This window comes from Podarcis cretensis, assembly GCF_951804945.1.
Source record: "Podarcis cretensis genome assembly, chromosome: 3".
NCBI lineage: Eukaryota > Metazoa > Chordata > Lepidosauria > Squamata > Lacertidae > Podarcis > Podarcis cretensis.
The window spans coordinates 45,468,110-45,486,225 of record NC_137172.1 but is presented as its reverse complement, the minus strand read 5'-3'; the positions used below and the strand labels follow the sequence as shown (position 1 = coordinate 45,486,225).

Sequence of the window (18,116 nt, the reverse complement as noted above, 5' to 3'; positions counted from 1 at the left end):
CATTTCAGAAGTTCGTTTGACTTCCAAAACATTTGGAAACCAAATTGTAGCTTCTGATTGGCTGCAGGAAGTTCCTAGGCTGTTCGACTTCCAAGGTACGACTGTACTTATGCAGCCACACTAGCACCATCCTCACATAGGAGGGTGATATCAGCAGGCTTGAACTTGCAGAAATACAAAACAACTCAATTAGGTTTTCTTAAAAAAAACCTAAAAAAATGTTTTTGAAATGGACAAATTTAAAAACCTTCTGTATAACAGTAGGTACCAATTGGATCAATAACCTAGAATAACTAAAAAATAAATTAAAATAATTTTCATTTTTTAAATGACAAACCTGGAGTACCACAAAAAATTGGCCCCTGGGAGACTATTGGAGCAGTCAGTCATAGATAGATAGGTAGATAGATAGATAGATGATAGATAGATAGATTTAAATCAGTGTGCAAACCTGTGGCCATGAGGTTTTTAATACTCTTTCTCCATGCCTGAATCATTGGCTTGTAAAAAAAGGTTAATTGGGTTCTGAAGAGAGCAGGATGTGGTTAGTTTGTGTGTTACACATCACACATTTCATTCTTCTTAAGCACATTTTAGCAAGGCAGCTGTAGATTGGAATTGTGGACAGCTTCTAAATAATAAAAATATAGACTGCGTCAGAGATCAGTGGCAGCCAAGTTCTAAGGCATTGATGGGAGCCAGTCAGATTTTATTTAAGAGGACATGTGAAAATATTAATTCAACCTGAACTTACATAGGGCTTTAACACCTCAACCTGTCTAAAAATAATATAATAAAGAGCACAAGCACACAAAGCCAAAGGAAACCAACACAAATGCAACTCACCGAAACAAAGACTTCTGATTTGGTTTCGTTCAACTCAAGGGCCAGTTTATTTTCAGTGCCGTATACTGCATACAGTCTCTTAGACCAAAGAGGTGGGATTTTGCTCTTGGATTTTAGTGAGCTGTACAAGGCAAATATCTTTTGTAAATCTAACACCAGGCAGCTGCAGTTGTATACAATGACTCCAAGCTCTTTCATCTGTGAAGGAGAAGTGCATATAATTGAGAGCACATTGCCCAGCAAAAATATCTCAACTGGTCAACATAATTTGGTTAGAAGTTCATTACTCTGAGTAGATAGTCTCAAGTGTGATTGCCCCTGTGCAAAATAAATGCATTATTAGGCCAGCACCTTACTGTAAAGAAGTTTCAAATATATTGTTAATATTGTAAGTATTCTTCATGAATGGCTAACACATTCTGTGTTGATAATGTGGGAGTCCTGGTTTAACAAAGTAAATCTTGGGACACAACACAAGTATTTGATTTTTTTGAAAGTTAAATTTATATCCAGTGAAACATGGTGGAAGAAAGAAAATTTTCTACACATCACTAATATAATAATAATAATAATAATAATAATAATAATAATGTTTATTAATAATTGCATATTACTCATTGCCTACTCCTTTATATCCTCAAAACTACTGCTCTTTATGAGAATCAACTTGGTTCAACTTGATATTCACAGCTGAATATCATGTACTAACATCAACTTCAATATCTACTTTATATTTCCTGGGGGAAAGTACTGTTTGCTTTTCTTAGCCTAAGTCTACTGAAAAAATCCTGTTCAATATAAATATGAATGCAAAATGTTTTTATTTTTCCTGCTACCTACTGTGATTGGAATAAAAACCCCAAGGAAGTTGAATATATTAATATAAATATCAGCTAATGTTTCATCTGTGTATAGCTGCACAGTATATTACTTTAATTTAAGTAATAAATATGTATTATTTTCCCTTGTAGCAGCTAGATTGCATTTTTAGTCCTTTCCTTAGATTTACTGTAGCTTTACACTACTCTGTTTTATTGCTGTGGTTACATCCCACATATATTGCTATGCTGCATTTTCCACAACAATTTTTGCAAATACTTCCAAACTAGGGTTACCTGACGTCCCCGGTTCCCGGGGACATTCCCCGAATTTGCAGATCTGTCCCTGGACAAATTCCGTCCCCGGAATGTCCCCAGATTTGCAAATCTGTCCCCAGGAAACGTGGCAGCGACAGCCTCAGCAGCCCGGAGCCAGCCTGGTAGCGCAGTTGGCTCTGGCTGACTTCAGGAGCTGCTTGCTGCCGCGGCGCCCGCCATTTTTCTTGCACCACAGCAGCAAGCAGCAAGCAGCTCCTGAAGCCAGCCGGAGCCAACTGCACTACCAGGCTGGCCCCTCCTGGGCAATGGCCAGCCACCCATGACTCGCGAGCCTCCCTTGATCTGTCAAAACAAAGGGGGAAGGAGATTGGGGCAGGCTCAGGAGTCACGGGCAGGCGGCATGCCATTGCCCAGTTTTTTAAAAAACTGCACATTTATGTTTCACAGGGTGCGAAAGAAGGGTTTGCACTTTTATACAATATGCATGTGTGCTTGGGCCCAGGGTCTTTTGCCTCACCATCCCCACTACTACTTAGCTTCAAAAAAAAAAGTAAAAAGTGTCCCCGGATTCATTGAAAAAAATCTGGTAACCATATTCCAAACACAAGAAATATTGTAAGACGTCATCTTCATGCACTTAGAGAGAGCCAGGGATTGTTAACGCATTGCTAACAGGCCATATACTCCCCCAGGCTTTCGCAGCCTACCAAGGCTTTTTGTTGGTGGGGCAGAGTTTTGTCAAGTTTTTCCACTGACTGTTCTGTTCCCCATTCCAGCACTATGATGCTGATGTGTTCCTTTTTGGGGGGAGGTGTCGCACGTTGCCCTAAAGTCCACTAAAATTTGACGGAAGAAGCGGTGCCACCATGACTTTTCTGCTTTTCAATCTTTAGGCATGAGCACATTCACAAAAAAATATGTTCAAAAGAAGAGCACATATCCCATTAGCAGTGGCTCCATTTCCAGTGCTTCATACTTCTGAGTCCACAAGACAATGACTGGAAGAAATGGTATCTCTTGCGGGACATCAGACAACTGAATATGAGAGATGAAAATACTGTAGCTACAAAAAGAGAGAGAAAGAGGTTGGAGGGAGGGATGTTGGGAAGTGGGGGGAAGAAAGGAGGGGCTGTAATTCTATTGTAATTCTGTGAAAACCCTAATAAGCCATAGATAAAAAGAAAGGAAGAAGGGAAATGTGATGACTTGTAGCTGAAATCAAAACAGGAAGAGAACATCAGCTTAAAAATCACTTGAAATAATTTATTGGTAATAATCATAGGGGTGGCAGGTCCAGACTGTGGCCTAAGTCCTACAGAAAGGTAGGCTTGCTTAGGACCATTGAAAACAATGGGTTTAAGGATGTCTAGCTCATGTTGAACTTAGGTCTGTACTTTTAAAAAATCGCATAGAACAGAAAATTTCACAAAGTCTAACATCTCCTAATTACAATAAATGGAAAAGCCAAATCTGGTGGAATTTTTCTTTTATGCAACTCATTTTATGCAAGCCAACTCTTCTATGCAAGCCTGTCCAGACATGTGTTTTATTTTTCTTTAGCTATTGTTTATTTTTATCATCTTTTGAATATTTTTACATACCTGTTTTTATAGATAATTTTAATGCTCTTATGTTTTTTTTTTTGAAAACCGATCAGAGGTTTTCTTGCAATCATGCAGCACATGAATGCTGCCAATACAACTTGGAGTAGACAAGCCGATCTCTCATTTCGTAATTCTAATTCTAATTTCAGAACTGGAATGGAGCCATCCATCGTGAGAATGATATAATGCTTGCATTATTTAAAAATTTAACCGCTGTCTAATTATAGTTCTTTGAAATACTGTATGGGGGATTAATGGCCACAATTATGAAAACCTCACTTGCAACTTCACAGTTACCCTGGCATTAGGAGAAATACATACCGTATTTTTCGCCCCATAGGACGCACCGGCCTATAGGACGCACCTAGTTTTTTTTTTTTGGGGGGGGGAAATAAAGAAAAAAAAATATCCCCCCCCAGGCACAGGGCTGGTGCGGGGGAAGCCTGAGCTTCCCCCGACCCCAGCCCCCAGAAGAGCCTGCTATCCGCAAGCCTAGGGAGCCACGCCGGTCTCCCCAGGCTTGTGGACAGCTGTGCGAAGCCCAGGCGCGCTGAGGCTTCCTAATGCAGGCAACTCTGCGCAACCCTCCGGAGCCCAGCACAGCTTGGCGCCGGGCTCCGGAGGGATGCGCAGAGCTGTGCGGACCCCGGGAGGGCAGGCAGCTCTGCGCGACTTTCCGGAGGCCGACGCGGCGTGGCGCCGGGCTCCGGAGGGATGCGCAGAGCTGCACGGAGCCCGGGAGGACAGGCAGCTCTGCGTGACCCTCCGGAGCCCGACACAGCTTGGCGCCGGGCTCCGGAGGGACGCGCAGAGCTGCACGGAGCCCGGGAGGGCAGGCAGCTCTGCGTGACCCTCCAGAGGCTGGCGCGGCTTGTTGTGTCAGTGTTTGTAAAAAGCAAAAAAAAAAAGGAAAGGGTTCTGACCTCCCTTTGTCTCCTCAGCCTGGTCCTCAGACCATTGTCGGCACAAAAGAGTCCACGAGAATATCCTTGCAGAGTTTAATTCTTAAAAGTCTTTGTGCAAAACACGACTGAATAACTATACACACCAGCACTAACCAACCAACCAACCCAAACACCAGCCTCAGCACCAAACTAACATTTCTCACTATATATACACAACCTGCTGCAAGCCCCTGAGTCATGCTGACCCAGCTTTATTCACATTAAAGAAACAGCGGCCATTTTAGCCGTGACATGGCGCCGGGCTCCGGAGGGTCGCGCAGAGCTGCGCGGACCCCGGAAGGGCAGGCAGCTCTGTGCGACCCTCCGGAGGCCGCCGCGGCTTGGCGCCGGGCTCCAGAGCGATGCGCAGAACTGCACGGCGCCCGGGAGCGCAGGCAGCTCTGCACGACCCTCCAGAGCCTGGCGCGGCTTCACGCCGGGCTCCGGAGGGTTGCGCAGAGCTTCCTGAAGCCTGGAGAGCGAGAGCCTGTATTCGCCCCATAGGACGCACCCACATTTCCCCTATAGGGCGAAAAATACGGTAGTTGTGCAGTCCATGATGGATAGGGCCTAGTCTACGGTTGGAATCCAAAAGCTCTTGAGTAGGGAGTGTCAACTGGGCAGAGATGTCCCTCCATCCAGACCTGCTAGCCACTGCCTACAGAGTGAAACCTGTGTGACTCTTCTAGCACAGAGGTTTCCCTTCTGTCCATCGAAACAGGATATTCCAGGGAGGAACAGGTGTTCCCCAGGTCAGGTTGGGATCTTGGGTTGTAGGCAGTGCTGTGCCTAGTCCTAAAACTAGCAGATTACAATAACCATTCATAAATCTGTTGTCGTTATTTAGCATACCAATGCAATGCCACATATTTTAAGCTAGTATAATGAATAAACTAAACTGATCAAGCAATATAGCAATGACCTGATTATAATTTCAAGGCACAGGATCTACACTGTTGCTCAAAGCCTTGTTATTATTGTTTTTATGTTATTATAGTACAGTATATATATAGTTTTGTTTTTTTACTGTAAACCATCCTGTGATCTTCAGATGAAGGGCAGCATAGAAATTAAATAATAAAGAAATAAAGAAATTTGGTAGTTTGTCTTTCCAAAACTGGAAAACAGGCATTGATGTGTGAAATTATCATAGTCATACTGGATCAAATTCCAGCATAACAGCATCCCAAGTGGAAATGTGAAAAAATAGTTCCTTTCAATCCCAGTGTTATTTGATGTACAGTAAAAGAACTTAATTCAGCTGACTGTCATTAATGTCCTATCTTAAAAGAGCCAGCTGGGCCTTTTCATAACTTCAAAAAAACTCATTAGCTTCAAAACAGTAAAAGACTGATATAGTGTTCTTTTCACCATATATATTTCTGTAGTGATAAGATGCAGCTCTCTTGAACAGAACAAATCCTGCCTTGGCTAACAAATCTTATTGTAAACTCTGGCTTGGAAACATTATAGAGAGATGAATTGTTTTGTATATTTATAACCGGCCCTGTTCCATAAGCTCAAGAGGTTTTTACTTGGTGCCACTTGTGCTCGGTCACATGTGAGACTTCATGCTAAAGATGGACTGCTTTAAAGTGATTATTTGCTGAAGGAAACTTTATTTGATAAGTTGAGTCAGAGCATATAATAAAGCTCGCACAAAGCAAAATCAGAGTCCAACTCATTTCCCAGTTTTATAGAGTCACCAAGCAACAACACTGGAGGAAACATGGCTCCTTCTATTAGAAGAGATCAGAAAACTTTGATTTCTATAGTAGTCTTCTATACAAGCAGATTTTCTAATGGCATATGCAACCTGTACTCCTCTCAAGCACGGCAAATTCTCAAAATACAGGGCACTTGTGAGTGTTTATAGCTCCTGCAGCTTTCTTGAGGTTTGTAGGCAGCCAGAGAAAATGAGAACTCTACTCATAATGGCAAAAGAGAGCCTTACATCAAATAATAATAATAACGTACACTAAAACCACCCCTTCATTCTAATTGCATGGAAAATTAACAAAAGAAGCCACTGCTTTAGATCATCCTTCCATTTCAGGACAGTGAGTCAATATAAAGAACAAGGAGATGTAGATGGAGGAGTTGATGAGGCACCACATCACTGAGTAGTGAAATATGGTTAACTACTAAAAACATAAATCTTTACGAAGACAATTACGTCAAGGCATGGTCTGATGTTAAAAGGAATATGGAGATTTGGAGCAAATTAAAACTATCTTTTGGGATGCATATTTCGGCTGTTAAACTAAAAAAAAGCCAAAGATGCTTTTTCTGTTCCAATCCATTCCTGTTATAGGGAAAACAAGCTGCATTGAAAGTTGGCAGAGGGAAATATCTAAATTCATCTGGTCAGGAAACAGACCAACAATAAAACATACACTCCTTATAGATCTTAAAGAAAGAGGGGGATTCAGCCTGCCCGACCTAAAACTATATTATGAAGCAGCCTGCTTTTCTTGGATAAGAGATTGGTGTCAGCTTAAAAATAACGATGTGTTAGATCTAGAAGGGCATGACAACCATTTCGGTTGGCATGCATATCTAAATTATGATAAGGCTAAAGTGCACAAAGGTTTTACCAACCATATAGTAAAAAATGCCTTAGTTAGGGTTTGGGAAAAATGTAGAAGATTAATGGAACCCAAAACCCCTAGATGGATTCCTCCATTGGAAGCAAAGACTGTAAAGAAGAAAAATATGAAAGGAAGCTGGCTAACATATAACTCATTATTGATAGAAGAGGATAACCAAATTAAGCTTAGCTGATCTTTGATTTCCTCATATTTCCTATCAGGTTGGTTGGAATATCATCAACTCCACAAAACATTTAAACAAGACAAAAAGAATGGATTCTCTAAAGAGCCCTCCAAATTTGAAAAGGAATTAGTAAATAATAAAATTAAGATAATATCAAAGATGGAGCAAATCCTTCTGGACTGGAAAGTCAAGGAGGAGGAGGTCAAGGAAGTCATGATTAGGTGGGCTCAAGATATTGGTCGCCCTATATTGCTGAGTGAGCGGGAAAATCTTTGGAAAACAACTATGAAATTCACAGCATGTTATAACATCAAAGAAAATATGCTAAATATGCAATATAGATGGTACCTTACCCCATCAAAGCTCTCTAAAAAGTTCAAAAACATCGCAAACAATGTATCTGAAGAAGTGTGCATGCACACGAAAGCTCATACCAAGAACTAACTTAGTTGGTCTTTAAGGTGCTACTGGAAGGAATTTTTTTTGTTTTGATCGCAAACAATTGTTGGCAATGTGGGGAAAGTAATGGAGACATGTATCACATGTGGTGGACATGTAGAAAGATTAGAGAGTTTTGGTGTCTTGTTTATGATGAGCTGGAAAAAAAAATTGGGTTAACCTTTCTAAAAAAAGCCAGAGGCCTTTTTACTAAGCATCATAGGCAATGATAGTCCAAAAAAATTAAGAGAAATATTTTTATATGCCACAGCAGCAGCCCGAAAATTGATAGCAATGAACTGGAAAGGGGAAAATGCTCCAACTATAATGGATTGGCAAAACAAGTTACAGGGATATGTAGAAATGGTGCAATTGACTAACAGCTTGAGAGGCAAAACAAGGTGAGCATTCGTGCAAAAATTGGGAAAATATAAGAGTTATTTATGAAATCACAACAGTGGTATAAAGTCTATGGCAGCATTTGATTGACCCTGGATTAATGAAATATAAATGAAATAAGTCAAAGGTTAAGTACTGTTCTAAGAATGTATTAGAAAGGAAACAAAGGATAAGCTAATAATGTTAGGTATATTCACCATCAGAAAGAAAATTCACATTGGGGAATGATAGGAAGTCCAGTTATGTGGGTTTTTTTGTTTTTTGTTTTAATCTATGTTAATAAATAGAGAAGAAAACAAGAGACAGTAGAAATATAAATTACCGTAAGTTTATTGTTTGTTAACAAATGGAGTATTACTTGTATATGGCTGTTGTTTTGTTTCTAAGATTTATACTCATGTCTAAATAAGATGTATACTATATTTGTTGTATAAGATTGTCAATAAAGTATTAAAAAAAGAAAAGAGTAGTGAAAATTCATTCGCCTATTCACAGCTCTGTACAATCTTACTCAGAGGTCCAGGACCCTTGTCCTGGTCAAATAGGAAGCCTCTATTTGTGGTTGCTACCAATGAAGATAAGCAACAGCCAGCATTCATACCTCAACCAGGGGACTTGATCAAGAGTCATCTCATCTCAGAAGTCTGGAGAATATCAGAAAGAATAGGAGAGACTTACTGTTTATATTTTCTCCAAAGTGCAATGCAAATCAAAACTTGAGCAGGGATGGGTAAGGAATGTGAGCTATGGAGTATTCTTTTCACCAAATAGTCTGGGGCACTTGCCCCTGGTTGAATATATTTGTTGACCATGCTCTTACTACCCCCAGATCTCCTCCTGCAATGTCAGCTCCTCGCTTGCCATGACTTCTGATTCTGCTCTTCAGCCAGTCCATATGCCCAGACCACATGCGGGTTCCAGGACAGCCCCCACTGGGGAATCATGCTTTAGTCTGTATCATGTTAAAACTGCTTTGCAGCCTAATAGGGCTTGCCGATCGAAAGGTCGGCGGTTCGAATCCCTGCGGCGGGGTGCACTCCCGCTGCTCGGTCCCAGCGCCTGCCAACCTAGCAGTTCGAAAGCACCTCCGGGTGCAAGTAGATAAATAGGGACCGCTTACCAGCGGGAAGGTAAACGGCGTTTCCGTGTGCGGCTCTGGCTCTGGCCAGAGCAGCGATGTCACGCTGGCCACGTGACCCGGAAGTGTCTCCGGACAGCGCTGGCCCCTGGCCTCTTAAGTGAGATGGGCGCACAACCCCAGAGTCTGTCAAGACTGGCCCGTACGGGCAGGGGTACCTTTACCTTTACCTTTAAGCTGCATTAGCTCCTTCTTTGGTTTTGCTAGAATGCAATATACAGGCTAGTTAGAACGAAAGGATTCACTTCTGTTAAATCTCCAGGGGAGAGGCTAGAATGATAGAGGATAACTTCCCACTCCAGCTGCATGGGAAGAGACAGATTATTGGCACCCACCCAATGAGAGATACCATATTTAAGTCTAGAGTTTTCTTTAAAAATTGCCCACTGCTTACAATTTAAACTATTGCTTCTGACAGGAATTTCAAAAAAGGAACAGAATGAAAGACATTCAGATACAGAGATGATTTGATAAAATCTCCTGTTATTCAGAACACTGCAGTATAGTGCGCGACAAATACAAAGTCAAAGAGCACTATTCAGCATGTTACTGCAACCAACAAACATTACTGAATGGGTTGTTTTTCACACATGAATACATCTGAAAACAAATGCTGATCAATAAGAATGGTTCCTTGAGGGATTTTAAGGTGCCAAAAATACAAGCGCAATTTCCAGTTTTTTTAAATCACGTAATAGGTCTTTTCTTTAAATCCATCGGATCCTTACTCCTGCATATTTTCTGTAAAACTGTGTAAGTTTAGCATGCAAAGCACAATTTTCAAGAACATTCTTAAGGAACAAAGACATTTGCAGCAACACAATACAGATAAAGACTTGAAATGCCACTCCTAGACCACAGACTGTACTTAATTTACTGCCACAATGCAATATGTCATAATTAGAACAAATTGGGAACTAGTATCGTTTCCACTAATTACAATGTTTCTCAGTTTTAGCTGGGTAAAGAAGCAATAGCTCATATGTTCTGCCGTAAATAAGAGCAATGTCCTAGAACACAGCTAAGTGCCAAACAGTTTAAAATAAATAACCAGTGCAGTGAAGAGGGGCTGAGCAGGACTGGGCCCATTAGCTAAAATGGTACCTCAGGTTAAGAACAGTTTCAGGTTAAGAACAGACCTCCAGAACGAATTAAGTTCTTAACCTGAGGTACCACTGTACTAAAGTCTGTCCCTGCTGAGAGCCCCTCTGACTGAAGAGCAAGATAAAAAATGCTCTAAATGAATAAATAAATTGAAAGTACCTGCCACAGTGACTTCCATTCTAAACTGGCACTTCCAATGTATACATGCTGCCTATCCACAATCCAGAATGATGTCTGCAGATGGCCATCATTGTAAGCCGTCATGTTTATAAAAATCACTTCAGCACCTAAGGAATACAAGAACATAACAGTTAAAATTGTGCATAAGGAAACAAACAAACAAACAAAAGCTTACATAGTCAATCACTTCATAGTTTAACAATGCCATCTTAAGCATGGAGTTCAGTGGAAGTGGGCTTAGGAAGGCATACTCAGAGATGCAGTCCAACCCTGTGCATGTTCACCATGTTCAGTGGGCCTTATTCCATTACAGGAACTTTATAGCTACATTTATTATCACAACTTTCTAGCTACATTTTGCAGTGTAGGGTAAGGTAGGTATCTGGGAATCTTGTCAAAAGCAAATAATTTTAATAGTCATCAGCTACAGCTCTTCAGAAGCATGAGCCGAAGTAATAAGAGTCCTTCCGGAAGGAAAGTTGGCTAGACAGAGACAGAACTATCTGGTCATTAAGAACCACACACTTTCTTTCCAGTTCTTTTTTGTGCAGTGGTCCATGTCCAGTCAGGAAATTAGTTTTTAATCTCTCTAAATCCATTTTCTTGCAAGACTTAGAATGAGGAGGAGGCAGTTCCTCCTCTTGACAGGCACCACAAATTTCTCTGCTGATCCCTAGCCTGGATGGTACACGTGTATAAAGGACAGGGGTAACAACCTAAGACCCGGGGGCTGGATGTGGCCCAATTGCCTTCTCAATCCAGCCCATGGATGGTCCGGGAATCAGCGTGTTTTTACATGAGTAGAATGTGTGCTTTTATTTAAAATGAATCTCTGGGTTATTTGTGGGGGATAGGAATTTTTTCACACACCCCCCCCAAAAAAATATAGTCCAGCCTGCCATATGGTCTGAGGGACGGTGGACTGACCCACGGCTGAAAAAGGTTGCTGACCTCTGAGAAAGGACATTTCTTGTGCAGAACTGGTGAAACTAAACCCCCTCAAAGGCCATCTACTGACATTATTTACAGTGTCAATTGTAAATACATTAACTACAATAGCTACAATAACTAATATGCAAAGATTTCAATGTTTAATTAAGGAAAACTGGGTTAGATTGAACTATGCTTCCTAGAAACCTTTAGAAGAAGGTGATTAACTCAAAGCCTGTAGGCCACATCTGCACCCAAAGGCTTTTTGTAGCCTCTAAGACTATCCCAACTGCATTCTTTTTTAAAAAAACAAAACAAAATTGCCGTATTTTCTGCCCTATAGGACGCACTTTTTCCCCTCCGAAAATGAAGGGGAAATGTGTGTGCGTCCTATGGGGCGAATGCAGGCTTTCGCTGAAGCCATCCCCCCAGCCCAGCAAGCTCTGGGAGCAATGGTGAAGCTGTGCGCAACTTTGCCATCGCTCTCAGACCCGTTCTGAGGGCTGGGGTCGGCCCGCCCCCAGCCCTGCAAGCTCCGGGAGTGATGGCAAGGTTGTGCAACCTCGCCTTCGCTCCCGGACCCCCAGCCCCGAGGCTAAAAACGAAGCTAGGACAGCGAGCGGGATCCATCCCGCTCGCTGTCATGGCTTCTTTGCTCTTTAGGACTCGGGGGGGGGATAATTCCCCCCTTTATTCCCCCCCCCCAAAAAAAATAAGTGCGTCCTATGGGCCGGTGGGCCCTATAGGGCGAAAAATATGGTAACCACTTCTGTTTGTCCCTTACTATAATGCCATATTCATAAATGGTTCCTTGTGGCAACTCAATTAAAAATATAATAATATTAATTAATGAGTGCTCCTTTTGGTCTCCTGCTGTGATTCTGTGATTGTATGTCAGCAGAATATTTTTGTTACTCCTCCAACCCCCTTCAAAATGTGTCATATATAAAACATTATTTAATTCAACAATGCACAATTCCCTTAGAAATATATTAAGAATTAATATCTGTTATCTGCACCAGGGGAGTTGGACTAGATGACCCTCAGGATCTCTTCCAACACTACAATTCTATGATTCTGTGATCTTAATAATAAACTAAATGCGTAAGGCAGACAAAGCATCACCCTATTGGAACTAGCCTGCCAACTTTTTTTTCCTCAGAGGAACAGGGAAAAGTAAGACATTGTCCCCATTGGAATCACTGAAACCCCTTGTGGATTGTTCTGTTCGTCCACCTGAAAGCAGTTACACAAGCCATCCCAGCCATATTAAGATCTTCTCACTCTGCATTTTGTAAGATGATTTTCTACACACACAAATGACATGGCCTCCCACCTATAATTCTCTATTCCTAGGAATACTTGAGAATCAAACCGTCAAGAGTTTGAGACACTGTGTTATTCTTGCCTTGCGCTTAGTCAATATGGCTAGAAAAAATATTCGCAGTGCAGTTGAAGGTAATTCAGTTGCAGATGCTTTATACAGTGGTACCTCGGGTTACATACGCTTCAGGTTACATATGCTTCAGGTTACAGACTCCGCTAACCCAGAAATAGTACCTTGGGTTAAGAATTTTGCTTCAGGATGAGAACAGAAATCGTGCTCCGGCGGCGCGGCGGCAGCAGGAGGCCCCATTAGCTAAAGTGGTGTTTCAGGTTAAGAACAGTTTCAGGTTAAGAACGGACCTCCGGAACGAAGTAAGTACTTAACCCAAAGTACCACTGTACTATGAGAGCTCAATATGTTTACTTAGAGTCACACATTACGGATTTCATGGAACTTACTTTATAGTATGCAAATTTAGTATCATTGAGTCTTATTAGAGGTAGCAACTAATAAAGAAGTGCAGGGGTTTTAAAAAATATGTTTATTGGAAACAGAGTACCGTATTGGCCTGAATATAAGCTGCACCTGAATATAAGCCACACCTTTAAAATTGGAAGGGGGGAAAGGAAAAAAGAAAAAATACCCAAATACAAGTTGCTCCATTCCTCACTGCTCCTGGCTGCATACTGGGCAGGCAGGTAGGGGAGCCGCACTGTGTTGCTGGCAGCCTTTCCCCTTCATCGCTCTCTCCCTTCCCGGCCTTGGGGGAGAGGACAGGGGACTAAGCCTCACTTTAACTTTTCACAGTGGGATTTTGGGGGAAAAGTGAGGCTTATATTCAGGCCAATACGGTATATATATAAAAAGTAGATTAATTGCTGACAGAAGAACCATTTCATATTGGATATTTTCCAGTGGCACAGAGGTAAAGCAGCTCATCTCCAGGCATTTTAAGCTTCCTTCTTAGCTTTATGCCAAATGTCTGGAGGTGTTCCAGAAGTTCCATTAGTGCAAACCCTCTGCATTCAAATGTGGTTAAGTGTAAAATGGAGGGATGCACAAGTCAATAATACAAGGCTACGTATTTTACTGCACATCTGACTCAAACGTCTAAACTGAAAAATGGCCTGTTTTTGTATTCTTCAGGAATGCAATATTTTTAAAAGAGAGATCCTGGCAAGAATGATTTCAGACTCAAGGGAAGTCCAGCAGGACATTCCCAACATGTGACCTGCAAGGAGTGGAGCAATGGATCCACTGTTGCATCTAAAGCCATGCCAGCTTGCGCCAGCCCCTCAAGGAGGAAAAGCCTAGAAAAGCAGAGAGGGTTTCTATGCCAGCTTCAGGGCTCAAGGACTGAGCCACTGGCTCCCCACAACTCTCTCTTTGATGGTCTACTGCCAGTAGCAGAACTGGTAGTAGCAGCTCTCCACCACTGGAGGGAAATTTACTTGCCATTTTAACACCTGACCATAGAATGGGTGTGGAGAGGTTAGACTGTTTCCAGTCTCTGCTACATAAGCATGTGAAACCCACAGAATATTTCAATATTTCAATATTTCTGATCCTTTCTTTAAATTTACCTTTTTTTAAAAAAAGGAATGTTTTAACTTATTATCCTCCCTTCCAACATATATACTCACCACTTTCAGCTTAACATTTAGTTTCATTTATTTTTCCATACCCTTGGGTCTCATTCTTTATGGTGGTTCCTCACCTTTCGCCAAATTTTATTAAAAATAGCTCAAAAACTGTCTTTTTAAAGATTTTGCCAAAAAAATCCTTTTGTGTCTGGATTTTCACTTTTTGAAATATGGCAACCTTACCAATACCCTCACTTAACGATTATTGATGTATATTCCTCAAAATATCAACTATTTTGCAAAAGAAGTGAAGGGGTTTCAGCCATGCATTTGCACAGCCACTATAATAGTGTAATTATACAATTTGACTTGCATTTTATTTATTTTTCTATTTATTTTTTTAAAAATGCCATAATTCATAGCATTTGGAGAATTTATGTGAGTTAACATTACCTATTTATGTTGCAAAGTTGCACTAAAAATCTACAGTACACCAATCTGTAAAAATGCTTTTAAAAGGTAATATAGCTCTCAATGCAATTTCCCATTGACGATGGATGGTGTCACATTTTTATAACACATTTTTAACATTTTAACTGACTGGTGTAGATTAGTCCTAGGAGGTGGTAGTGAAAAATACTGCTACTTTTCCAAATCTGAGATTACATCATCATACTCAATTATTTTGTCTTTTGTTGGAATGCCACTGTAATGGTTCTAGGGGTTGCTTGTGCGTAAGTCGTCGCCACACCTGGCTGAGTTACCTGGGTGAACCCTATTCTGTCCGGACAGCCACTCACCCGTGGCTGTCTCAGTCGCTGGCAGAATCCGTCAGTGGGCGTTTCTTGAACTTCCTCCAGCAAAGAAGCTCTTTGACGCCTAGTCTCCGCCTACTCTCCCTGCGCGGAAGCCTTCTGTGCAGGGAGGGTGTGGGCAGCGGAGGACCCGTGCTCTCCCCACTGGTCTCCGGCGAGGAGTCATGGAGCCACCTCGCCGATTCCCCCATCTGCCCCCCTCCTCCACTGGTGCTACGGTGATTTCCCTCCCCAATAGATGGGCTGCTTCTCTCCCTCCTGGGATGCTCTCCGTAATCCCTCTGGAGCCCTCCCTCTCCCTCTGGCTCCGATGGCAGCTCCCTGACAGCCACTGAAGCAACTACTGGTAACTCATAACGTGTGGCTTTAATGTGTGCACATTAAGCTATACACAATCGGCAAAAAACAAATGAAAAGGAGCCTGAAAGGGAGTGGGTGTCCAGGAAAAGAAGCCTTGGCAATTCCACCTTCCATTGAACCCAATGGGTTTTGACTATACATTACTTTGGCTTTAGGCACTATCCCGGAACATGACCCCAGCATAAGCTGAGAATTGCCTGTACAGTTATAAGGATGCTCTTGATGGCTTCTGTCAACTTTGCTTAACAGAAAATTATGCTCCAAGGAACTGACTACATTTGTTGCTCATGCATTTCAGACAGCAAAGCTATTAAGTGTGTCAATCAAAACCTTAAATAGAACATCTATGAAAATCTGCCCACATTTTATTGCATATCTGTTTACAGAAAACAAAATCAAAGCTTTGAAAAATGTAACTAAAACTTGGCTCCCATACATACGACTGCCCCATTTCTTAATTTGGTACCAGAAAATCCTGCTTTACACTATCAACCTTCGCAGTAATGGAATAAGTTTTCTCAGCTTAGGAATACAGCTCCCAAAGGGGAAAAGTCCCTTTTATAGTGACTTCTTTAGTAAAACAAACAGTAAGAGACAAGCGTTTAAGTGCATTTCCAATCTGGAGAGACTTATGTTCCCCTGTGGATCCCTGTGCCCTCTTTGTGAGACATTAAGATTTTGTTTTGGCCCCATGGCTACTACTTTCCCTAGAATAAAGACTGCAGAGATGCAGAAAAAGGTATTTCAAGGGTTGTAAGCACGAAAACCTGTTTATAAATGCTTAATTAATTAATAGCTATTGTGTGGGCAGGTAATCCCTCCCCCTACCTGGCCTGGTTTCCCTGGCAACGCTTCCCCCAGGTGGGATTGGACAACTCACTGGGGTAGGCGGGGACCTCCAGGTATCCCACCTGAGGGAAGGCAAAGCCTATGCTGATGGGGCCACTCCAGATCCAGGGCTGCACGCGTCCCCGCAAAGGGCGCCCCCCGTTTTAAGTGGGGAGCGGTCATTGCCACTTTTACAGTGCAATCCTACCCATGCTTACTCAGACGTGAGCAATACTGAATTCAATGTACAGTACTGCAGCCTTAGCCTTTGATATTGTTGCTGCCTACTTACACTGTAAACTTAGAGACTCTAATTTTATTTTTGTAAAGTGTCTTGCATATGTTTCACACCAGACGAACGCCAGATTGAAGCAAACACTCACACACAAACTACTGTTTTGAAGCATATGGGCAGTGTGAACTAAGAAGCAGCTCTAATCACAGAAGATTAACAACAAATTGAGCTGTTAAAACAGAATATAATCTAACTTTTCATACAAATACATCATTTGTCTGGAAGCACGGTATCAAATAATGCTAGAAAATATAATTTCTTTCAACGCAATCTAACATTCCTTAGGTAAGCAAAAATGGAACTACCAGCAAAATACCAGCTAGCTGATCTAACAAGAATAAAACTATGTGTTCTAACTGACCAGAAAAACCTGATCCTTTCTTTTACACAACAGCTTGACTTTTGAACAACAGCAGCTCAAGCTGGTGTTAAGGGCACAGGTTCAGGTAAAAAGAAAAAAAGGAGTAAAAATGTAGTACTACTGCTAGTTGTAGTAGTAGTAGTGTGTGTGTGTTCGTTCTCATTGTCCCTTTGTGGGTTTAGCCTACTGGGTGTTGAGTACCAGACAGTTCCCTCTCTGGTCTAACTCCCCAGCTTTGGAATTCACTTCCCTACCTAGAGACACAAATGGCAGAGACCTTGCGGGTTTTCCACCGCCAAGTAGAAATATTTCATTTTCTCCCAGGCACCACTCTGGATTGCTGCAGCACTGTTCTTAAGTAAGATACTGCACACAAATGGCTGGCTTTCTCAGGGAGCTACCATGCTAATTAAATTTCAGGTGGCCTCCATGCTGCTTGTTGAGCATTTGAATGAGTCTTAATGTTGCCCTTTATTAACTGAGGCTGTTAGAAACGGAATCTAGTTCACTCTGCAAGATCTATGGGGGAACTGGGACCAAAGTCTACCACAATCCATTGGGTCACAATGAATTCAGAAGTGTCAACATTCATATATGGAAGCTCCATGGGAACATAAGGATGATTTTCATATTTTTTTTTCCAAATTTGTTTTTCTTTGCCTCTTTAAAAAAAACCACCCTTTTATTTTATCTTTATCTAACTTTGCACATTATTTTCTCATTCCAGGGTGACTTACCCTCATTCTCTTGACCATCTCATCACAGGTTCTGGGTTTCACACTTCCCTGCAAAGTGAATGAGAAAATGAGCCTGATTTTGATGCTGCTAGTGAATTACAGAAAAAAATATATTTTAAAATTTCTAAGGTGGGAGTTTTCATTACATTTCACCTCCCACCTCCCAGATAGACCCAATGCATCTAACCCTGGGCTTCAGAATAATTTTATGTTAAAAGCTGTGAAACTGAGTCTACCTCTTTCTAGCTTTTGGCTCTCGTGGAACTTTGGCAAGAATAAGGTTACATTCCCATAGAGCGTCTAATGTATTGAATGTTGACACTATAATGGTTTAAAGCCTCACTGACCTGAATGC

General features: G+C 41.6%; 1 protein-coding gene across 4 annotated transcripts in view; it reads right to left on the bottom strand.

Moving 5' to 3' along the window:
• Positions 1–18,116, bottom strand: part of PLD5 (phospholipase D family member 5) — a 97,875-nt gene that overhangs the window by 7,784 nt on the left and 71,975 nt on the right. For 3 of the 4 annotated variants that reach the window (XM_079969519.1, XM_079969521.1, XM_079969520.1), the window contains exons 5-6: positions 10,505–10,632; positions 847–1,044 (exon numbers count right to left, since the gene is read on the bottom strand). In XM_079969519.1, coding sequence (XP_079825645.1) covers positions 847–1,044; positions 10,505–10,632 — 326 coding nt within the window. Of the gene's footprint in view, positions 1–846; positions 1,045–10,504; positions 10,633–17,761; positions 17,810–18,116 lie in introns of all 4 variants that reach the window. The other variant, XM_079969522.1, reaches the window with a different exon arrangement.